The sequence below is a fragment of the Vidua macroura genome, chromosome 3 (assembly GCF_024509145.1).
Source record: "Vidua macroura isolate BioBank_ID:100142 chromosome 3, ASM2450914v1, whole genome shotgun sequence".
In the NCBI taxonomy this organism is placed as follows: domain Eukaryota; kingdom Metazoa; phylum Chordata; class Aves; order Passeriformes; family Viduidae; genus Vidua; species Vidua macroura.
Genome location: NC_071573.1, coordinates 90,554,418 through 90,579,615, shown reverse-complemented (window position 1 = coordinate 90,579,615; position 25,198 = coordinate 90,554,418). Strand labels below are relative to the sequence as shown.

General features: G+C 34.7%; 1 protein-coding gene across 1 annotated transcript in view; it reads right to left on the bottom strand.

Annotated features, from left to right (window-relative positions):
• The window catches only part of COL21A1 (collagen type XXI alpha 1 chain), a 124,372-nt gene that overhangs the window by 12,891 nt on the left and 86,283 nt on the right, over nt 1–25,198 (bottom strand). The window contains exons 15-22 of the mRNA XM_053973621.1: nt 24,784–24,837; nt 24,652–24,705; nt 22,066–22,119; nt 6,706–6,750; nt 6,311–6,364; nt 2,082–2,135; nt 742–795; nt 187–258 (exon numbers count right to left, since the gene is read on the bottom strand). Coding sequence (XP_053829596.1) covers nt 187–258; nt 742–795; nt 2,082–2,135; nt 6,311–6,364; nt 6,706–6,750; nt 22,066–22,119; nt 24,652–24,705; nt 24,784–24,837 — 441 coding nt within the window. The remainder of the gene's footprint in view (nt 1–186; nt 259–741; nt 796–2,081; nt 2,136–6,310; nt 6,365–6,705; nt 6,751–22,065; nt 22,120–24,651; nt 24,706–24,783; nt 24,838–25,198) is intronic.

Sequence of the window (25,198 nt, the reverse complement as noted above, 5' to 3'; positions counted from 1 at the left end):
CAACTCACCACAAATGCCTTCACATCATGGGTTTTAATGGACGCATTATTGTTTTAAATGTGTCCAACTGTTATCTAATAATAATGATGCATTTAGAGAAAGGATTTTGTAAAATAATGATTACTTTTAAGGAAAGCACTTCCAAATAAAGATGCAATTAATGTAAAACTGGAAAAAATTACTTACCTTTAATCCCTGGGTACCAGGAATGCCTGGGTAGCCTGGTTCACCTGGAGCCCCCGGTACGCCTAGATCTCCCTGAGTAACACAATAGCTTTGTGTCAGTGATGTGCTGTGTGTAAAAACACACATTGCATGTTTCTCAAAGCCACATGATACGCTTTGGCTAAGATATTTTGAAATTTTACAACTGAAGATGATTGAAATATCTGAAGGATTTTTGAAGGGATGGTGAATATAGAGAAGCCACATTCAGTACCTGTTTTTATTGTCTTTTAATACAGTTGATATTTCTAAATTACACAAAAAATACTACCTCAAGTAACAACGTTTGCAGGTTTGAACTTAATGAACATCTGAGTTTCACAGCCTAAAATCTAGTATAAAATTAGTAAGAATAAGTCATCACATGGATTTTGATGCAATGTGATGTCAACTAATGTTTTACTGTGAAACAAACTGCCTTATAATTAACCAAGGGAAATAATGGAAAGTTAGTAAATAATGCAGAAATAAATGAATCCCTTCTTTTAACTAGAACACTTCCAGAATAATATTTACCTTGGCTCCTGATGATCCTGGTTTCCCCTGTATTCCTGGTTCACCTTTATCACCCTACATAACAATGCGGCGGATACATCATTATGTTTTGTCACATGTGGTATGTCAAGCAAACATAAATAGACACTGTTGAAAAACTGACTCTTAAAAATGGGCCCAAGTAGTGACTGAAAGGCTGAAGTTCTTCTCCATTACAGGCAGCCTGAATGTTTCTCTCAGGAAAGATGAGATACTGATGGCAAAACCTGATCTGCATACCTGTCCCATCTCCACCTGCCTCATTTGCCTCATACAGTTACAAGTTTGTGTGTACTGACCTCACATTTCCATCATCTTATTTAATTGTCTAAGTCAAAATACTTATTTATGTTCTGGCTGTTATCACAGCCTATGGAATTAGACATATATTCAGCACGAGGATTTGCATTAAATCTAAGAATTATTGACTACATCATGATGGACTTCTGTAAGAATGAGCTTATTAAGAATGATTTTCTAAGAAACAGCTTATATTCTAAGTGAGATAAGTATACAAAATAAAAGCATTTTTCACAGACAAAAATACAGCTAATTAATTTTTAGTTGTATCACAGGTATTCAACCTTCTTGACCACAGAAAACATTAATACTTAAAAAAATGCTACTGTCAGTATACAATTATAAATAAATGCATATACACTTTTGGATGCAGAATAATGTATGGGGGAAAGGGATATATATGTAAATGCAAAGTTAGGGAAATGGATTCTGTATTCCTAAATATTCTCTAGGACATACAATTCAATACTTACTTGCAATTCAATCCAAAGCTCATTTTGGATTAAATTGAAAAGTTACACTAACCAATCTGAATTTTTAGTATTTATTTTAGCTTTTGAGAACATTGGTAAAATTAGTTCTTGCTGTAGCTGCAGTGCAATCAATAAAGTTACATCTGAAATAAGTTTGGCTCCTTGGGTGGAAGAAACAGCACATAACATTATTGAATACAATTAAAATATAAATAAGTGTAACATGGGAAAGTTCAGATGTATATTGAGAATTTTCTGGTTTCCAGCATTGCAGAATATTTTCCAGGACTGTAAAACTGACACAAACTCTCATGACCATTTCCACAACTGTTAAAAACCTCACAGGATGACAGGCACCATTTACTGAGTTATATTAACCTCTCTTGAGACTGAACTATCATAAAAGGTAACACAGGGAAAATCATACAGCTGCTCACCAATATTCAATACACCAAAAAATGAGCTACAAAATCCTGGCATTGTCACATCAAATTTGCATACAAAGCAGTCGTTTATCAAAGTCAGAAGCAAATTGAGTCAAATACTTACCTTAGGCCCAGGAGCTCCAGGTAGACCAAGTGAACCCTCTGGTCCCATCAAACCCTATTTATTTATGAAAAAGAGACATTTCTGTACTAAAACAGAGGAACAATGAGCTTGGTATTGTATTAGTAGCATCATTATTCTATTTCTTTAGTGAATTAAACAGTAAATACAGTGTCTTTTATTACTATACAGGCTATAGTTTCGATACAGTACAGTGGATTATTTAAACCTTTTATGGTCTAACAAAGGGCTACTGTGCAATAGAAAAAAAAACATACAGGAGAAATGAACAGTGCAGTCATGGAATACACCTGAGAGAAAAAATTCTGCAACTCAAGACCCAGTCTGTAATGCGTCCTTAGTTGTAACTGAAAGTGACACAAAAGTTTCTTGGCTTCTGTTTAGGGTTTCCAAAACCAACAAAAGTATTTGTGCATTTCATAATTCTCTTTCTCCTTTCTGACTGTGTGTCCCCCAAAGGCTGCCATAACTTGACCCACTGTGCAAATTTTGCGGAGATTTATCAGGAGCAGTTAACTTTTGGGGCCACACCTTTGTATCTTCTGCAAAATCTTCAGAGTTAAACTACTCATTCAAGAACCCAATATCTTCTGCCATTTCAGATCATAACACTTCAGCACATGTACAAAGCCAAAACAACCTCTTGGACTCCACAAAAGGAATCGTGTTCATGAAGGCATGTTTAGCTGCATGTTCCCTACATAAAATAAGAGCTAAAGAGTATTAAATCATCAAAGGGCTGACTTCCTTAATTTCTATTTAAAGCTAGTCTCAAGTATACATTAGAAAAGAAATCCTTCTTTGAAATCATACTTTCCAGGAAAGAATTCCCATTAATCACATTTTCCACATCTAGTGTTAACAATTCTCTTTTTCACCACTTTGCCTCACTTCATTTTTAGTCTAGAACAGCATGCATCAATAAAATCAATATATTATTATTGTTTTACTTGGACCTGCTCAAATACTGTGGAATACAATCTGCAATAAGAGCAGCATAAAATAAAAGCATAATGATACAGAAATTCAAACAATTAAATAAGGCTTGGAAACCTAACCTGCCAGAGATTAAATGTTATCAATTATTCCAACTGATAATATTTTCAAAATTCACTGTTATTGTTGTTATTTAATCTTCACTTTCATATAAATCACCTTCTATTTAGTAACAAATGTTAGGAACTATTCACTCCCATGACATTATCTCAGACTTCTTTCAAAAGTTACATGTAATCAAAACCATATATAATTTCTCACACAGATAATAACTCAGATTTGCAAAAAAAAATTTAAACTTTATTCATTTAAAACTAAACTAAAACTTAAAGGGTGTATTTGTTTCCACAGTAGAAGAGAAAATTCAGAATTCCTAAAACAAGAAGTAATTCTCTGCAGCCATGGTTTTCAGAATTTCATCCGTTTTCAGGTATTTCACCAGTGCTTTACCATTAACCAAAGATTAATACAAACTAACCACAGATTAATTCATGTTTATTGCCTGCTTCGCAGTAAGAAAATACTGGTCACCAAAACTTTCCATCAATAAATATAGCAGTCTGTTCTTTAGGCCATAGACACTCTACCACCTCACTGGATCATTTCTAGTGAAATCCACATCAGTCTTTGGGTTACAGAAGTGGCATATGCTCACAAAAAAATGTCCCTCATTTATTTTATCTTATACAAAGCAGAAATACTATAGGCACAGAATAGCTTCTTTTTTTTTTTTAATTAAATCAGCTATGTGTATATATCTACATCGACCTGCAAACACACACCAGAGAAGGCAAATGAGGAACTACATTTAGTATAATTAAAGGTCAAGAATACATCTGCAGGAAAAGGAGAAATAAAGTCCATTTTTCCTTTCTTGCACTTTCATTACTAGGCCATATTTGACTTGTTTTGTTTAAAAAATTACACAGACACTACTAAATGAAATCAGCACACTGCAAGAAGGGAACTTTCAGATGCAACATAGGAAAAGCTTGTGAACATAATCTGAAAATTATATAAAATTAGAAGAGAAGAGAATGTCCTGAACAAAAATGTAGAACAATTCAGGGACATAAAATGTAGCATTATTGTCCTATTTTGCAGAGCTGACATTATATGTCAGGTAAATTAATAAATTGCTGGTGTTGGCAATGCAATAGGGATAGTCATTACTGAAGAAGAGCTTGTTACTGAAAAACTTTCCCAAGCTATTAATAGACCATCCACAAGCTTTCCATCTGTGTTTTCTGGAACAAACATATTCAGAGTGACTAATACAAGGAAAATCCCACTATCTTTTCTGGTTTAAATTCCCTAATGCCATATAATACATTCAGATATTCCATGCATCAATCTCCTACTTAATTTATCAGGTGATGAAAAAAAAATACATTAAATGAATTGACAGGAAAGAGGAATAAATTATTTTCAAGTGTATCATGAACCAGATGTTATTTATCTAAATAAAATTTGAAGAAAATATGGTAGGTGAGTTAAATAAATATAAGCACTTTGGAATCCCACAAGGCTTTATTGGAGTTGATGATATAGCCTTTCCTCCAGCATTTTGCTCAACTTTGCTCAGAAAGAAATGGAGAAAGAAATTCCAGCAACAGGCAATAAAAATAGTTAGGAAGCTCAGATGAGAGAACAAATGTTGATGTGTTAACTAAGAGAAGGGACATTTAAACTTCCAGTTCAGGCAGTGTTTCATCCAAATTTGATCTGGACAACTGCAATAACTAATTGTCAAGGACATCTATTTTTCCCAGAGATCTTTAGGAGATAGCTGGAAAAGTCCTCAAAGTTCATGAAAAAAAAAATAACCAGTGTATTTTATATAAAAAAGGCTTTCTGACAGCTGTAATGTATTGATTGTGCCTGTGGTAGTCAGGAAAGGAAGAGATGCTGTTTGGGTAGGGGGTAAGTGTATACTCTGTAGGAAATTCAAAATGTACTGGATGACAGAGTAGCCCAGAATTTTGAAAATTCCAAATTTCAATTTCTGTCTCCAAAACAACTATATCAGTTTTAACAGAGGAGAGGAGAGGAGAGGAGAGGAGAGGAGAGGAGAGGAGAGGAGAGGAGAGGAGAGGAGAGGAGAGGAGAGGAGAGGAGAGGAGAGGAGAGGAGAGGAGAGGAGAGGAGAGGAGAGGAGAGGAGAGGAGAGGAGAGGAGAGGAGCTATACCATGAGGAACACTCCAGCACATCAGTATATAAATGATGATTAGGTTAGTAGCTCATACCCAGATGGCTCATTTGGCATGCAGTGACATGCAATTACACGTAACCACACATACCAAGATGGTCAAACATATGTGTTGCTAACCTCCATCCAAACAAGGATTCTCTTCAGAACAGGAATACTGCAGTAAGCCCAAGTAATTTTGGTTTCAGGTTTGACCTTACGCACTCTAGAAGATGGTAACCTTAGCTAGGATGTTAAAGAGATTCATTTTAATGACAGGATTAAAAGGTCCATATTGAGATCCTTGGCATCCTCTTCCTTCAAGGTTCCTGTCATCCAACCAAGTGAGGCACAAGCTACCACTACACCCCTGCAGTCACTGAAAGATGGAAAGAATAGTCCCTGAAAAGATTATTCCTGTCATGCAAGGAAAGGTAGGTACTATGATGGTCTTAACAGTGTAACAGTAGTGATGATTGAGAAATTAATATCAAGGCCCTTTCAGAGAACCACTGAGTAGTCTGTATTTGTCCTTGCAGATATAAATATGTACTACTTCTACTTTTAACACTACAAAGGGACATCAGAACGCCCTTTGTCTATCAAAATGGATGAAATACAGCCTCACTATTGTATGTCAAGGAGAAGTTCACTGATGAAGATTTTCATAGGGAAAGACCTCAAAAAATGACAGGAGAGATAAATCATGAGACAGACAAGTTATTAAACTGAAAAATACAATCTCTTAACAACCATCAGAATCCAAGAACTCACCTCTTGTCAAAATATTCAGAAGCTTAAAGTAATGGCAAGGGTAACAGAAAAAAACAGTTCTCAGCTTTCAGCCAGAATTTTCATGCTGCAAATATATCATTGAGCTAAGAACTTACATTTACCATAGCCTTGGCTTTCCAACCTGCAAATGCTAGTTTGCTCCTGTATTTGCCATTGCATGTTAGTTTATGACAAGCATAGAATAGCAACAGCACAATTATTTGTTCATAATAACACAATTTTGAAACTTACAGTATCTCCTGGTGACCCTTTTGCTCCTGGTTGACCTGGCGGTCCAATTTCACCCTGCATTTTTTACATAAAGAGAAAAATTCTATGGCTAATGTATGTATACTTAACATTTTTTTTATAATTCTTTAACTATGCAGATTTAATTAGTTAATATTGTTTCTCAATGTATTAGGAAATTAGCATGGTTCCTTTTAAACTATTCATTCCTTCTGGAGTAGTTGAAGTAAAACCTAGTAAGAGGTTTTTAAACATGACATGAATTGTTTCCATTCTTTTGCAGCATGATTTGATGTCATAAATCCCCACAATGAAAACTCTTCTCTAAGCCTGAGCCCTTAGTTTGGAATGGGTATATAATTATAAGTTTCAACTGTGTTTTGAACAACTAATAGTACCTTTTGTCCTTTTGCTCCTTGATTTCCAGGAATTCCAGGAATTCCCTGAGAAGGAAAAAAAAAAACTTTTTAAATATAAGAAATAATTTCACCAGAATTTTTTTTTTTTGCATTTGCCTAAATGGTTTGGGTTCAAAATATGGGCAGGGACAAAGAAAACAAAACAGAAGATAAAATAACAAAACAAAACAACCACAAAAATAATAATAAAAAACATAAAACCAACAACAAAAAACCTCAAGAATAACAAAATCCCTCAAAGCACCAAAAACACATAGGAGAAAGAGTTTCAGCTGGAAACATGCAGACTACTCTAGGGATACAGTGAAACACTAATGTTGAATTGCTCCCCACTGCTTTTGTTGCAGTAGTCCATGTCTAGCGCTCAGCAGGCTCATATGCTTTTGCTTGCCCCAAAACCCTGACTGACACATGGAAAGGAACCATTTTACATTATCCATAAGATTTCCCAAATAAGTTAAAGCAAAAGCCCTGGTCAATGGGACCATCAGCATGACAAATCATATTATCTAAAATACAAATCATATTATCTAAAATCTTATTTAAAGAGACAGATACACTTTTCCTTGATGTATGCTAGCTTCCACATTCATAAATACTTGAAGATCTCTGCCATTTCCTCAACATCATTACTCATTCAGCTCTACAGTATATCTCACATTTTTCTATCAGTGATCATTTAATCAAATGTGATTCAGGTTAAAAGAGAACTGCATATGCTAAATGCAGAAGTCTACATTCAGTTAGTCTATTTTTCTCTCAACTTAAAACTATTCAAATTTTTTCGACAGACAATGTTTGTACTTAATGTTATGTACAATGTTACAGACAATGTTATGTACTGCATAACTAATCTGCAGCAAGAATTTGGTAACAGACTTTACATTTTAATCTAATATTGAAAATAACATGTTGCAGTGAAGACAAGAGGACTGTTCTAGACACCACTGAAACAAATGTATTCTGTGAGAACAAAATAACATGAATGTAACAACTATAACCTAATAGTTTCCATATGAATTACATCTGTGCAAAAGATAGTCCCATTGTTTTGCAGTTTACACCCGCTTTTAGTAAAAAATGACCCTGCAAAGTAGAAACAGTTCGTTGGTCAATGGCATATGAGTTAACAATTACATCCAGATCATTTTACAGATCATCAAAAATCCAATGTATCTATCATTAAAGGAAGAGATCAAATAATGCAATAAAAAGAACTTGAAAATAATGCCTCATACTGAGACTTCCACCCACATTATGTTACATAACTCTTCTTAACTTTTGTCCAAAATCTTCTTAGATCTTTAGCACAAATAAAGAGATGGGAAGTAGGGCATGTTTGTCACCACATTTAGGAATTTCCAGACCCATCTGTCAGTTCTCAATATAATTATTTAATATAATTATAATATTTAATAACGTAGGTGTTTTTTTCTGTAGCTGTAAAATATAAATCCAAATTACAAGTGTACCTGTAATGTAAACAAGAATTTAATATATGCTGAAAAACATCCCACCAGGCAGCAGCCTTCTTGTCCTGAATGTACCAGAGACTTCCAGTTACATTTCAGTGCAACTTGGAGGGCTCAGTTCCACACACTTATCCAACACAACAAATGATTTACCATGATATGAGCATGCCTAGAAGAAACACAATGTCCTGCTGAGCTGTGTTGATCTTTCTTGGTTAAAACAAATTGCTGGTACACAACATTTAAATTTATATCAGTGACAAAGAAAGATGAAATTCCAAGAACAACAATTGTAAAACTAAGTCATATTTCCTTTCTTTCCCCCCCAATTTTCTATCCCTTTCTGACTGATTCTTCACTACTGAGGTATGTGGAAATTAGACCCTTAAGTCAGTGAGAGCTGGTCTAAACCCTTAAAAATTCTCTTATGGTTCATTAACATTCACTCAGCTAAGAATGAATATATCACTTATGCTGATGTGAGTGATTTCCAGAGTACATGGGGTGGAGATTATCAGTTACTTTTCACATGTAGACTGGCACAAAAGGAGAAGTGGCTAATTTGGTCATAAAGAATGACTATTTCCCATGAGTAATTTTTCTGTGTAGCTTCTATGGTTAAGTAATTATAAGGATTAATTTCTGTAGGATCAGCTACAGAATACCTAAAAAATTAAAACTGGTTGTTTTGTGATTATCTGTCCCAATCTATTACTTCCATTTACATTGATAATCTCTAGTTATGCCAATTAGAATTATTTGTACTTTCTCAGAAGACAAGTTTAAAAAGTAGTTTAGGTATCAAGAGTTTCTTACCTAACTTCTAAGACAAAAGCCAAATCAAGCTTTGGAAATGTGTCTTGTTCCCAAACAGAGATTTCATTCACAATACAAATCCTTAGAATCTGAGCATATATTTAATAAGATGACATAACACTAGCTAAGCTGTCAAAGAAACCTTACTTTAAATATCAAAAAATGCATTCTAACTTTAAAATGAGGCAAAGCAATTAGTTTTATTCCATTTGTAAGACAATTTTTTTTAAGAGTATATTGCAACTAAAATTATCACAAATGCCTGTGTTTAATCAAAATTTAATATGAAACACATTCATCATGCAATTTTTCTGCCACTAAGGGAAAAACAATATTTGGAACTGCTACAAATGGGAAAATGGCCACCCACTGGGAGTAATAGAATCAATGCTGTGGAATAGTTCATGATTCACTGGCCTATAGAAAAAAAAACCCTGCCTTTGGGGATGTCTTTTGCAAAGCTATTGAGCACATTTTGTTCATATAAAATATGAAAAGGAGTTGGAATTCTAAAGTTTCTTTTTCCTTGCCTTTCCATAAAATGCATGTTAAATGGTTCGTATATATCACATATGCAGTTATAATAACAATAGAAAGTAGCAGTACATTTCTAGCCAGAGTATCTAACAATCAAGCCATCTACTGTGCTTTACTGATTTCTGTCCCTGGTGAGTTGGAGAGTTTCTATACTTTGAATAAGTTAATTCGTTCCTCTTTTTCTTTTACATCAAACATCATGAAAGGCTTATTCAGTATTTCTTCATATTTAAAAATTAAGTTAATTGCAAGTACTGCCTCAGTTCTTTCAGCATCGTCAATCTGACTTCATCAATTACCTTCACTTCATACCAATGTTTTCCTCCTTTATTTGAAATTTTCCCTTAAATGGGAAGTCTTCCTTTACCCCATAAAAGCCTGTAATATTATTCATTATTTTAGCCTTTATCAGCAAGTACTATAATCACATGAAATGTAAAGTTAATGTAAAGCAAGATAGTCTAGCAAATATAATTCCTTGGTTGAAAGTCATGTTTATTCTAAGAATTCTCAACTGCAGTTTTATCACACGCAGCTGAGATTGTGCCTAAAAACGAATGTCATCGTGCACCTGTCTGGCAGCTAACTAAGATTTTTGGAGACTGGGTAAGGACTGCTGTCCTTATTCTTTATTCAGCCTCTGTTGCTTGTTTAATCATTTGTCTTCTACCCTGTCTTACCTATGTGTACCTAGAAGCCTGTCAGCTTTCTAAGGTCTGGTTAGGCCTGGGGAGGCTTTGCAGGGTAACCCCAGGACCTAAAGTGATACTTGAATGCCATGTAGATAATTGAAATAATCTCTAGTGTCACTGATGGTGCTGTGGGATAGCAGATCTACCCTTTGAAAAAGATGTCACTCTGCTCTAAAAACTCTGTCGTGCCTGCCAGCTCTGCAGTTGTCCTCATACAGCTCCAATGGCTCTTGGTGGCCATGCCTAGGCAGCCAAATCCCACACACCTCGATATCTACTTCTGTCTCAGTATCACATTGCAAAATGAAGCTCATCTCAGTATGCAACCAAATCCCTGGATGCAGACTTCCTCAGCTGCAGCCTGCACAGCTGGGACTTCAAAACACCCAAAAGTATTAATTTGTATCTGTTGTGATGATGAACCTGAATTATGATAGCTAAAAAATTCTGTATAAATATTCTATTTTATTCCAATTTCAACAATTTAAATAAATCTTCCATTCTTTGATAATATCTGGCAGATAGAATGGATTTAACTGTAATAGAATGGAACTGTAAGAACTGAACTGTAAGAGGAAAATGTTTTCACAATCCCTGGAAAAATTTTCCTGTAGTTTTCATTAATCATGAGGTGTCTATTTTTGTTTTGGATTATATTAAACAGATGGACTTTCTTCCGTGCAGCCCCACAAAAAATCCTTTAAGGAAATTGCCTGGGGCCTCATATACAGTTTAACTAGATGTAAGCATTTTTACTTAAGACACAAGCTACAATTTTGAAAATATTTCCTGCTTTTTGTAGCTAGTACAAGGATTATTTGCATCCTCTTTATGGTTAATTTTATACTTGTAAACAGCAGAAGAAACCATGAAGATTTTTTTAAAGAACAAAACAAAACTTATTTTAGTCTTAAAATTGGTATGTATTAGCTTATTTTTATTCTTTATTTTCTGCTGCTGTCTTTATTATTCCACAATTCTTCAGTGCCTAGTAGGACAGGATACCCTATTGTGGAAAGTAGGAATTTCTAGGCTATAGGTAACGTATTCATAATCATAAAATCTTATCTCTTCTCTGGAAGATGTGAAATTATAGAGTATTTCCAAAAGCTATTTTTTTATGAGCAAACTGCTTTGCAGTCAATTCCCCAGGTAGATGTAGAGAACTTTAGTATACTTGTCTTTATTATCTTATTTTCTTCTGATAAAAAGATGTTTTTTCTATCATATATGAGTTCTCTAATTTATGATTCAATCAAATGGTTCATTCCACTCTGAAAAATCTGCAATTCTGAGATGACCCTAAAGGGTCTTACATAAATTACAGCAATAGAACAAGATACACAAAAGATATCTATCTATCCATATGTTCCCATGATCCCTTTAAACACCTGGAAAACTCAACTCTTTATGTATTACTGATCCTTATTTGAAAAAGCCTACTTGATGATACATGAGAGATTTACCGGAGACATGCAAAAAAAGTACAAGTCAACCCATAATTTGGATGAAAGTACAACAATCGAAACACTTTTTAAAGGATTATAGCAAATCCTTGATAATCCTAATAGAATAAAAGAGACAAATCAAATTTGGATAATGTATAAAACTGGAAAAGAAATTCAATGAAGCAGAATCTGCTACTACTGAGTAGTTGCAATTGATGAAAGAAAAAAAAAAAAAAGGCTACATACAAAGAAGCATTCCCATAGACATAATGACTATCCACCAGACCAGCACAGCAGCTTTAAATTAAGTTCAGGAAAGGAAAAAGCATTAGCAAGATCTTTGCAGTTATAAGACCGCAGTTTTCAAATACTTTTTTGGCAAATCAGTTATTAGCAATAAAATACACATGCTAAGTAGAACAGAGTGACCTCTATTGCATTGCCAACACCACGGACCTTGGAAAACTATAATCCAGAAGTTGGAAATACTAATAGAAAATGAAAACTATGTATATCTTGTCACAGGCTGAAACTGGTGTTACTCTTGTTTCTTGTAAAGAACCCTCAAAAGAATCAGACTTGCCAAATCATCATGGATCCAAAGGTGGGCAGACAAAATTGAACTCTCAGCCCGGCAGGTGACACCATGATGCCCTCCCTCTGCCTATGGTGCTAGCATCAGCCTTAGAGATTGTGATAACCAACAACCCATCTGTCAGAAATCCTACAAACTTCTAAATGCTGACAAACTGACCCATGTTTGACACTTAAAACATGCTGATACTCAAGCAGTTACAAGCCTTCAAAATGCTTTAAAATTTCTCCACCACTTAAATTATGGGGAAAAATTTATGGGGGTCACAGCACTTGAGCACCTTACACACACAAGACAGGGCAGGCTGAGGCCAGCAAAGCCTCCCCAAAGGACACTGACTGCTGCTCTGCTCCTTACACCCACCACATAACCAGAGTTCTGTCCTCACAGGTCACACTGATGCAGATGGACGAAGTTTTCAGCCACAACTCTTTTCCATAGTAAGGAACCACTCAGTTAAATTAGCAGTGAGTAAGTTTAACAATAAATCATGCTCTTTTTTTCTTTTTTTTTATTATTAAATATGGTGGATTCTGTGAAATTGGTCACAGAACGCAGCAAAAGAAAACAGTAAAACTGTGTTCCAAAAGGGATTGTAAAATTTCTACAGAATTGGTCCATTGCTGTCTATTAAGGATGGGCCAGCCTGCATTTTTGGCTAAGAAAGTCTCAAAGCTCTGACAGAGAGTATCTGGCAGTAAATAACAGGTGAAAATAAAATAATTTTCTATATGTTCCTATCCATTCCCAGAGAAAAAGTTCTGTGATAATTCCTTTAGTCCAAGTCTGTTTGGCAGCTGTTACCCGTTTAAGAAATAGCTAAGAAAAATTGGAACAAAGGCTGGGACAAAACCCTTCCAGAGCACAAAGAAAGAAAATCTCACCTTGACTCACTCAGCAATTATTAAGGCTAAATTTAATTACTAAAACTAACTACTAAAGCAAAAAATATTTTGCACAATAAGAGGCAAAGGTTGCTTCTTAAAATGGTTTAATAATATTAGCAGAAATAGTAGTTAAAACTTGCAAATGGATTTAAATTCACTCTTATTAAAGATCATGGTGTTTTGTTTTGCTTTGTTTTGCTTTGTTATGGATCAGAAGCCAGACTGTATTCTGACAAGATTTTCCATAGCTTCAATTCACAATAATTTTAGTATGGAAAGATTAAAAAAAAATTAAACCCTTACTGTGCCACATTTCCCCAAATTTTCTAGCACTATATTTACTTGAGTGTCTGAAACTTGAGTATCGCTTCTCAATTACACATTTAAAGCTGTTTGTGGACAGGAATAATGCAGTGCTATTGATCAAGAAGGTCACACAGAAGAAACACGAGTAATTAATTACATTGACAGCCAAACTACCACTTGAACATAAAACTAACAAAGCAGCCCTGCTACAAGTTTTTTGTTTGTTTTTCTCTTGTGTATTTTCTGCAGGGCTTCAATTAAAGTAACTTTTATTAATCCAAATATCTAAACTGTCTAAGACAGTCAAAACAAAAATGACCCCTTCTATTTGAGACATATATTTAATGCTGAGTTGAATGCAGATATCAGTTTCACTGTAGAAAAAAATAATATCAAAGAAATAAACTAAGTATAGACTCATACTTGACTACATGAGGTGAAATGAAAACCATTCTGGGTAATTCTCAGAATGAAGGCTGTAGATTTGATGCCAGATACAGCACTTAGAGCTAGATACAGCTAGAGTGCTTTGAATCACCACCCTGACCACAGTTCTCAAGGAGGCTGTAATTTAGACCTTTTGAGGACTCAGGTACAACAATTTTTTTCTCTGGCTTCTCCCATGTTGAAGAAGAAGGATGACTAGCTAGAAAACTGGCTACATTCTTTTTAGTCTGTTGAAGTTGGATCAGAGGAAGGAAAGTCAATCATCCTTTTGGTAAACCTCTTTCTATTTGTGCTTAAGTAACTTACCATAAACATACTGCAAAGCATAGAAAAGAACAACAATGTGCAAATGAAATCAACTGAAATAATAAATATTTATGTCTGCTACATTCTAACCAAGTGTCTTCCTCATACATACTCTCTATGTTTGGTTTTTAAGTATAGCAATCATCTGGGGGAAGTTTCTGCTTGGTCTTCAGAGTCACTGGAAATTCCAACAGATATTTACCTAAGTCATAAAATGTTAAGAAGAAAATTGCATGGCAAGAATAAAAGGAGATGTTGTTCTTTAAAGATTAATCAATGATTATTGGAAACAATAATCGTGAAACAATGATTATTGGAAATATAAACATCAATTTTCCTGGCACTAACAGGTCAGATGCCAGCCCAATACACAACATATACCAGTCCAAACATTCTCTTCAAGCCTTTTCTCTTCAGAAAAGCCTTTCTTAGATGAATGAAATTAGCACGCATGTTCAGGAATGCTCTAAGTATTACTAATGACATCAGGTGGATCCAAAAGAATGCAAATGAGTCCTTTAAATATCACATCAAAGGAAGTGAATGTTGAGCACTTCAGTATACTTATTTTATTCCATTGTACCATTTAACTGCCAAGATCTTTACTAGTTATTTTTAGCAGGGTGAAATAACCAGTTACAGGCACACACAGACACGCACATGTAATATTGCTTTAATTCTTGAATTTACACCAAATCAACAACCCCACTTTTAACTGATACTTGATAATAAAGAAATTTCTGATAAAGAACACAGGATCAATTTACAGTTGTGTGGATTTGGCCATTCAACTTTTCAAAAATCTACATTTGATCAAGTCCAGTGACTTTTTAGAATGTCTTTTTCTCAGTCCAAGAAATAGTATGTTAAGTAATATACCTGAAATGTATCAGTACATCATTTGCTCAAAGTAACAAAAACAATTCATCACAAATGTTTTTGAATGATAATCTGTTGTAGTTAACTGATGTTTTCCTACTTAAAACACATTGTCATATTGCATATTTATCATGTTAAAATGCCAAAGAAACAATTTCTGTAGGAAAACCCACTGCAACACTAATACCAAGAAAATATAGTTTCTGGTACTGAGAAAAAAGGTAGTGATGTTTGTAAGCATGTGCATATCACAGTCTCTGCAATTTCCTAAATGCACAAGCATTTAAATAGGCATACACTTATTTGTATTTTTGGGGAATATTACCATGAGAGAGTATATTGGATGTGTAATGAATACACCCATACCACCAAATTGATTCATTCTTAGTTTCAACCCAGATCCCTAGACTCCCTCTAAGCCAACCTGAAAACATTACAGCTAAACGCTCAAGCTACATATCATCTCCTTAGAGGGAAAAAACACAGGTGGAGCAACATGTGTCTTACTCTAGACAGAATAAGCTTATGCCAAAACACTTCATCTGGCAATTAAAGCTCACTTTCTAGTACAGATAATCAAGATGAATAAGATCAAGCTTAAAGTTTTTATGTGAAAATGTCCAAAAATACCCCAAATTAATGCATAGAAGAAATTGGACTCTTCAAAAGAGCCGGTGGGTTTGTGTATAAATAGGTCTAGCTCATTGGAATCACTCATGGAATACAAATAAATCATCACTACCACTACTTTTGCACTTGGAAGTCAATTACTGCACTCTTTAACAAAGCTGCACCTTCAAGTGCTCACTGCAGGACAATTCTTTCAGAATCATACTGTTTTAATACTCTTTTTCAGTTTATAAAGTATTAACAAATTATTCAGAGACATTTTAACAAAATGATAAGCACCTATTTATTAGAACATAGCTCATCAAGGCAGTAGAAAGATTTTAAGTTGTTACAACACATTTGCCATAGATACTTCTATTTCTATGTTCACAAAACATCAGCAATAGAGGAGGAATGCCAGCGTCTAACCTCTATCAGCATATGAATCACTAAAAAAAGTGCCAGCCATAAAAATGTCACCATAGCATATGAGCAGAAAACAGAGTACTCTGAGTACCATTTACAACTACTTACAGGATATGATATTCATGTCCACAATGGGTTTACAACTAGACCTCCTTTCATATTTCCTTAAAACTTTTAAGAATTTCCCTTCGTTAACATTGCATTTATAAAATAGTCTTAAATAAATGCTAGCAGGGCATGCCACCTCTTCTCTACATCATTTTTCAAAATTATCAAATTTAAATTGGCGTTAGCTGAAAAAAATAATAAAAAATACTTTCCCAAGACTCTGTAGACAAAAGAAGGACAAGAAAGATATAGCAAATTAATATGCTAATGTAATTGCACTGTGTGAGGAAATAAATTTAAAAATTCGAAATCACGATAATCAGGCAGAAAGTGTGAATTAGTTTGGAGAGAGATGTTAGCTTTACAACTTAGAAAAGCAGGCATTATTTTACAAGCTGCATTAAATTAGTGGGTCCAAGTTTATTACAGCATTTATTGTGGCCCCAGTCCAGGCTGAATTCAATGAGAATCTTTCCACTGACTTCAATACACTTTGGATCAGCAACTATGCTGTCATGTCTGGTACCATCTTTGTCAACTGGGAATAATAAAGTAACTCAGATTAGCCTGCCTGAAGTTCTAGAAGTCTTTTAATTACCTGTTTCATTACAATTCTCATATTTATCTTCTTAACAGCAATTAACTCTTCTGTAATTATAGCATGGAACGAATTTAGTTAAAATAATTTGTCAGTCAGAATGAAGATAACCTAGGCTGGAAATAAAGTTTGCTCAAAATAAATACAGCTACCTAGAAGTTATACTTGACAGAAAAACCTGCATTCAGTCTAAAAAATGTGTTTGAGCTTACAGCACTATGTAATCAACAAATGACTGCTGGGAGCATTGTGCGGTCAAAGCTGTCATCTCCCCCTTTCTCAAGTGAGAACAAAACTAACATCTGTTACGTAGCTCAAGCACTCAGAAAGTCATCAGCAAGACTCTGCCCTGTCTACCTCAACAATTTAGATGTTAGAAGAAGGAATAAAGAAGCAATGCCAAAAAGTACATTCAACTAACCAAACCTAGTTGTAAAGAAATAATGATGCATGTCACATGCCTACAAAAATCATCACTTTCAGCTTTTTTACAAATTGTTTACGAATAAAAAAATCATCTCACCCAACTAACAACTTTTTTTTTTTTTTTATTTACAGGTAAGTCAGAATTTTCAAAAAGAAATAGGTGTTCTTTTGAGAGCCACAAAATTTGCAGAGGAAATGCTAGTCTTTACATCCCTTACGACTGTAATGCTGACACCTTTGAAACACAGGACACCAGAGCTCAGGTCCTACTATCAAGGCATCTCAGACTAGTAGAAAAGCATGTATATCAGATCAGAAACTATAAATTTTGATAGACTCACACCAACCACTTTGTTGAGTATCCTGATCACTTTCCTCTTAAAAAGTGACAGGAAAAAAATTATTCTTTATAGACTATTTACAAAGAGAGTGCTATTTTATAGCAGGACCTAATTTAAGGTGATATAAAATCTGAAGGAGTATTTAGTACTCTATGAAATATTTCCACAAGTAATAAATTCACACAACACATGATCTCTTGAGCACTGGAAATACAACAGGATCTTGATGCTTTAACCTATGAAGAGATTAAAAGTAGAAATTCAATAATCAGACTAGGTGGATAAAAAATAAAGTAAGTTTCAGAAAGGATTTTTTTCACAAGGCCTACTAAGCAGATATACAATAGAGGTTTTAGGTTTGCTTTTACCCTAAGTAGTTCATAACTCAGTATGTAAATGCAAATACAAGACACAAATGTTGATTAAATGGCATCTTAGTACCTAAAATTGATACAAATCAACATAACATCAGGAGCATCAAGAAAAACATTACATGACAGAGAGGAAAATAATAGTAACAAAAAAACCCCAAACTTTTTCTGCATTCTCTTATATTACTAAGTAAGGATTGTTCTTTCCTTTTTTTCTGTTTCTATCAATCTCAGCATAGCTATTAAATGCAGTAGAATTACATTAACTTTGTATTTGCTTTCCAAACACACAGGATATCTGGCCATACCAGTTTGTTCTCAGGATTTCTGCATTATGAAGACAATATAACTTTTATGTTGTATCTTGTAGCATATCTTAAAACATATTTCAAAAAGAATTCTGCTACCATTGCCTAGCATAAAACACACATTTTTTTCAGAGAATGCATTGATCTGTATCTGGCATTCCTGATGCAGTTATGAAAGATCAATAGACAAACCAGGAGTGTAGGTATAACAGTGGGAGTCAGGTCAGAAGCTGAAAGTCATGTTGTGCTGCTATTGCTGGCACAAATGAGGCCACATCTGAGATCTTGAGATGTGACCTAAATATTGAGACAAAACTCTACCATTTTAAGTGTTTGCAGATGTATTTCTGAAAAATATGAGTTCTGGAGTGTAAACACGATCAGTTGCAAATGCTCAGACATATTACTTGTAGCAGGAGAGCATATGCTAGGCCTAGAAGAGTGCTATAAATGTCCTGCCAGCTTTACCCACAAGCACTCACTTCAGAGTTCCTATCTGCATAATTGCAAACACAAGGAGCTTCCACTGAAAACCAGTTCTGAAAAACCCTACCTATGTTAAAAAACACAGTCAGGCTGGAATTAAGCTCAAATAAATCTTGATTTATTCTATAGACATTTGGTCCCTAAAAACAATGTATTTATCAAAACAGCCTGTCACCAGTAAGATAGATGACTAGCCATTAAACTAAAGTGACAGCATGGCCTGGTTTTGTCACCAGGAAAATGAGTTTGATTACTACCTTTACCAAATCCTAAATTATTCTGTCCATACTGTCACATGCTATTCTACAGAGTGGGTAGAGCTGGGATAGTCTGGTTAACTGAAGTTCCAAATAATAATATTGAGCAAAATCAAGCACATCTCTTGAAATTATTTACTTATCTCTACAACCTACTTTTTCTGTTTGTAACTCTGGGGATTAGTAAGAGAAATAATATACCAGAAAGTATTCTGTCCAAAAAATAACCACACATCTCAACGGCTGGAGGCAATGGGAGGGAGTTCAGTTCACCTGTGTTCTCCATTCTAGACAGTTGCTCCTTAGATGTCTCAACATGCATTCATTTCACAACCATGTTATTTTTATTTGCTTAAGCAAAAGGGATCATAAGATGACTATTTTTTAAATCATCAACTTAACAAATTAAGCCATGTCTAACACTAATGTGGGTAAATGAAAGAAATAAAGACTGTCTGCATATCTGTTTGTGTGGGTGGGGTATCCACACAATCTGCTGAGCTGTCCCAGGGCCACAGCTGCATGTGGCTGGTCAATGATAAAAAGTTGTCCAGCTTCAACTGTATCATCCAAGGCTTGTCTTGTGCTTAGGCAGCCTATTTGGCTGTGCCAGGGATGGCACAGCACAGTTCAATCCCTCTCTTCCACACCAGTGCCCTAACTATAAGGGTGTCCCACCAGAGAAGTTTACACTGAATTCCACAGAAGGGAAGCTGAGAGGAGGTGCTTACACATTATATTTCAAATACACATTGGGGGAAAAACAGAAAAAACACAAGCAGTAAGTTGTACAAGATAGCAACTCACAGCCCCTAAAATCCAGCTCACTTTCCAACAATTACCCTCTACTTGCATAGAGGAGGCCATATATCTCACAGCTGAGGCCAGCTTTCATTTTCCACAACCCAAACACACATTGATGTCGTACTACACATTTTCACCTCAACATTTCTGCACTGAACTGCAGAAATGCTGCTTTTTGCTCCTCCTCCAGGCCCTAAATAGATGGGAGCACTGTGTTGGTCATGCAGGATGGTGCTACAACAGCAATAGAGGCAGATAGGCAGGGATGACTCACTGTCTTACATTCCCTAATGGTGACCTTGAGGCAATTTCAGGGTCAGCACATAGCCTTTATACTCTTCAGAACCTCCACTGATTATAAATGAAGGATACAATGCAATTTAGCTTGCTCTATTGGGATTGTTTAATTTTTTTGTAGTTGTTTATATTTTGGAAGTCTCCCTCTATAGTATTTTGAGATGATTTAAAAAACTTCTTAGTACTTTTAATGTCTTAAATCTACCACTTCATTTCCCTTTAAAGCAAAATTATGGGACTTTAGTGATGAGTTTACATTGTTTAAAATAACTGCTTAAAATGTTATATTGTGAATGTTATATATATAATTTATATTAACTTTAAACCAAAATACATTTCAGTACTAGATACAGTTCATACATAACAAATGCAATCACATTAGAAAGACAGCTGTTCAAGTATTAAATATTTAGTTTTCTCTAGGTCAGAAATGCCCTTTTCCTTCCATTTCTTAGATTAATTTTTTAAAAAATCACAATGACCAACTAACATTTCTTTTGTAAAAATGAAAAGAGACAAACCAAGGCAAGGGACAATAATAGAACTCACTTTTATCTCAACACATTTGTTAAGGTGTACCAACTTACAATAAACCAAAATCCCTTCAGTTGTATTTTATGATATTTAATTAACATTCAGTCTTTCTTACATATGGAGACACCACAGACTCTAAAAGGTTAAAACACCTCACAGTTATTTGGGCCAGAAAAAGAGGAAGAAATAAAGCTAAGGGAGGAATTGTATGTGTTTTTCACTTAAGCCAGACAAGTGGGAAGAAAGTGTCTTGGGCATGATTTCTCAGTGTTTTGCAGTCTACTCAAAATGTTTGAGAAGGTTTTGGTGAATATATAAAAAATTTAAATGAAAAACTTTCAGAATTTTTCAGCTATAAGTGTTATTTCCAACTCCTCATTATCAAAACTTTCTATTATATTTCAGATCCTGTAACTCAGACTGCCTCCCATTACTTTCAGTACCACAAAATTTCTGACTGTATAAAGCTGTATCTCTTTATCTTACAATTCTAAATGTAATTCAGAAGGCAATTCATCTGTAAGGCAGTGCTCCACCAACTGAGCTCTGTTTACTGCTCTTGGCCTGCAGAAGAATTGCTGATGGTTTGATGACAGCTGGCTGTCTCTCAGCACTCAAAGCTGCTATCTTGGCTCCTCTGCTTCAAGCAGTCTGCTGGCCTGGAAGGAAACAAGGAGGAACAAAGGAGGACAGCGAGGAAACAAGGAAGGACAAAGCCTGGCTATCAGATATTAAGGGGTGGTAAAATGAGCTGCCCAAATACCAGCAGAAGAACAATGTCTTTGGAAAAAAGCAAAGCAAAAATGAAGCAGCACAGTCCCCAGCTAAGCAAGAAGTACAGACGTGAAGATAATATGGTGTAAGAAGATGCAAGGAAGTAAAAGGCCAGTAAAAATGGGCAAAGGAAAGGCAGTGATACATAGTGAAAAAATAGACTTTAAAAGTGTGATTAACAAGTATTTGCAAGAAGATACTAATAATTTCTACTACCATGTAGTAGCAATGAGAGTCAAACCCATCCAGAATCTTTCCTCAAGTAAGTAATTATTAATATCTAACAACATCAACAGGACAGAAGCCAATAATGAGACAATTTTATACCATATATATATCTTTCAGTATATACAACACCAATATGGTGAAGAACCTTTTCTTTTAAGGCATCTTTGACTTTAAGGGCTTGCTCATTGCTTTTAATTAAATCAAATTTAAAGATGAACAGCAGAAAATAAACAAGCATTTTTGAAAAATAGACATATCAGTCAATTCAAATCAACATAAATTAAATATGAAGTATAATAGGTATTAGCTAAAAAAAAAAAAAAAGACAAAACCAAACAAAACTAACAAATCAGTACATAAGGATATGTCAGGAATTTAATCACTTACAGGCTCTCCTCGATGTCCTTCTAGGCCTGGAGATCCAGGCTGCCCAACTTCTCCCTTAAGAAAAAAAAAAAAAACCCTTAAGAAAACAACCTTATTTTCATAATAAAAATAATTCTTTTAAATAGTAAATAATATTTTTAATCTAAGTAAAATTTCAAAGCAATACACATTGAGACTTCACCAAACAAACATCTCTTAACAGTTTAATACACAGCAAGAAGTGTCATCAATCCAATATTCCCTCATGTTGTATGTGACAGCTGTCAAACAGCTTGCAAAAAGAGATGAGAGAAGATTTTCTGTTCACTCAGAGCAGCAATTTCTGGTAGAAAAAATGCATAAAACAATAACAGACTGTTACTGTCTAATTGTTAGTAAAAATAATAGTATGAAAAAATATTTCAAAGTACTTCAGAATTCAGCAATACAAAAAGTGATCAAATATTTATTAAAGTATGTATGATACTGAAAGATTCTGAAAATCTGAATAATTCCAGAAATAAGAGCACATAAACAAGGTAAAGATATAGATGTAGATGTAGATATACACACACACACATATATAAAATAATCTGGCACTAATTAACTTAATATTATAAGAGCTGGACTTCAAGTTACAATAGGAAGCATCTGGGTTTTCAGCCATGTTTTTTCCACATTCTTTCCCAAAATGAATATTGTAAAAAACCAGGAAAGCTCCAACAGAAATTTCCTTCAAAGACAGCCTGTTTTTTACTGTTCTGAATTTGATTACAGACCCAGAATGAAGCAATGTTTTATAGCAAGCAGATGTTGAAGTCAGGCTAACAAAATGTTTGAATGAAAAATATGGCTTCTATTAACTATTGTATTATAAAATTAATAAAACCTAATGAGCACATCATATTTTTGGTACTACAATAAGAAAAATAGTCCAGAAAATGTCTTTCAGTTTAAATGTACACATATTCACACAATATACTGAATTCTCTGTATATTGCTTACAAGCATAAAACATATGCAAGTACTCTCCAAATTCATGCTTTAGCAACACAATGCTTCACTCTAAATTGCCACCAGTGACAGTTAAAATTTTATGTTAATGGTAACTGTGACTATTACCTTCCATGTTATCAAATACCAGAGAAGAAAAAAAATCTAATTTTTTTTCCTGCGTTCTGAAGTACCTAAGAAGGAATTTCTCCTCCAACTTAGCAATGATACCTGTGTATGTGTGTACATATATATATATATATATATATATATATATATAAAATAAGAGAGGATTCATTTGAAATAAATTCCTGGAGGTAACCAAGCTCATCTCACAGATAATAGAAGTCTAGTCTGGACAATTGATGGAGGATTAATTCAGTGGACCAGACACCAGGAGTTGAATTCCACTGCTCACACAGAAGTTTGGTCATACCTAAGATACCCAATGGTATCTTGTGTACTCTCACTCCTGAAAGGCTTTCCATAGGAGTTATGTCACATTTTTCAGCTCCCTGAGGATGTTATGGACACTAATGCATTTCAAATGCACCAGGGGCTTCTTATGTGCACAACTAAATTGATACCTACAAGTCTGCCTTCTCTGAGCTGAATTACTCTCCAGACTCCATTGGCATTACCCTGGATCCACCTCATTGACAGCTGCTGCCTGGAAGGTTTTAGGTCTCTCACAGGTCTTGTGTCATATGTCCCTGCTGCAGCAGATGTCACAGACATGCCAGCTGCATCCCCAACTCCACTAGGCAAACATGGTCACAAAACAGAAGATCCAGATCTCCAAATACAGCAATATGAACTTAAAATTCAAAGTGCACTCAGGTTTTTGCATTTTTGGACCTTGAAGTAAGACCTTAATCTTGAGCAGCCCTAAATAATTTCATTATTATTAAAAAAAAACCTTATAGGAACAAAGCTGCTGTTGAAGAACTTCTTTAGATCAATTCAGTTGAGCATTTACATCATATATTATTAAAATCTTTTCCCTGTGGATTTTTAACTGATACTACTGAAGTCTATGTTTTCACAAATTAGAACAGTGCAAGCAACAACTTGTCAAGCAAAACATCCAGTAAGCTCACAAACTGCAATACATTCTAGAAATACCAGATCCTGTTGCCTTTTTTACAGTAGACACATACTTGTTTGACTTGAAAAACTGTTCTACATTAAATACGAACAGCACTGCACAGTGAAGAGAATAAAAACACGTACAAAAATATTAATCCAATACTGAAAGTACTTCCCCCTAATTTTCCTGCAGCTCCCTTCAAAAGCAATTATATTCTCCAGTGTATGCTTGTATATAAATCTCTTTAAAAGAATCACAGGGTGAGAGAAACACAAAAGGATAAGGGAGATAAAGTATAAACAATCTCTAGTGATCACTAATACACTCTTAATAAAAGCTTTTCCTTTGCTCAAGGAACAATTGAAAACAATGAAGTCTGCTCATTGCTACAGTAAACTTCCACATCTCCCAGTAACATTATTTTGATTTCCAGTAATGCTCCACAGAATAAACTCAGTATGCTTACACCATGAGCAATGCTATTGAAGGCTTTTATAAAGATATTAATATCCATTTCTACATACCTTGAAGCCAGGACTGCCCGGTAATCCATCTTTCCCATTTCTGCCAGGGTCTCCCTGTGGCAACATTTAACAGTAATCAGCAGATAAATTGACAAGCAAAAGCTAACTACAAATTGTCTTCAGAAAACTTACAGATCGCCCAGGCAGTCCTGGAAGCCCTGTATCACCCTTCTCTCCTTTTGAACCCTGAGGAAAACAGCAAGTGGAAAGTAAGTAGTGCTGAATGTTTATGCTGCAAATTCAATAGATTTAAGCAATAATTCATGTATGTTATTTCTTATTTTGAAATATTACAGAAGATCTATTTCTTTCTTAACTCAGGTAGTTGTCAATTAATAACTACAACCCCATTACCTAAACAAAAATATGCTTCAAACTATAGAAATGCTAAACAGACCCTCTTTCAAATTGTTTAAAACTCTAATGAAACACATGAAAAAAATATAAGGACAGGTGAAAATATAGCTGTTAACACTGGATGGCCAAACTGTACTCTCTGCTTTATATAAATTCCAGATTAAGACATCTCTCTTCCCATCTGCTATAA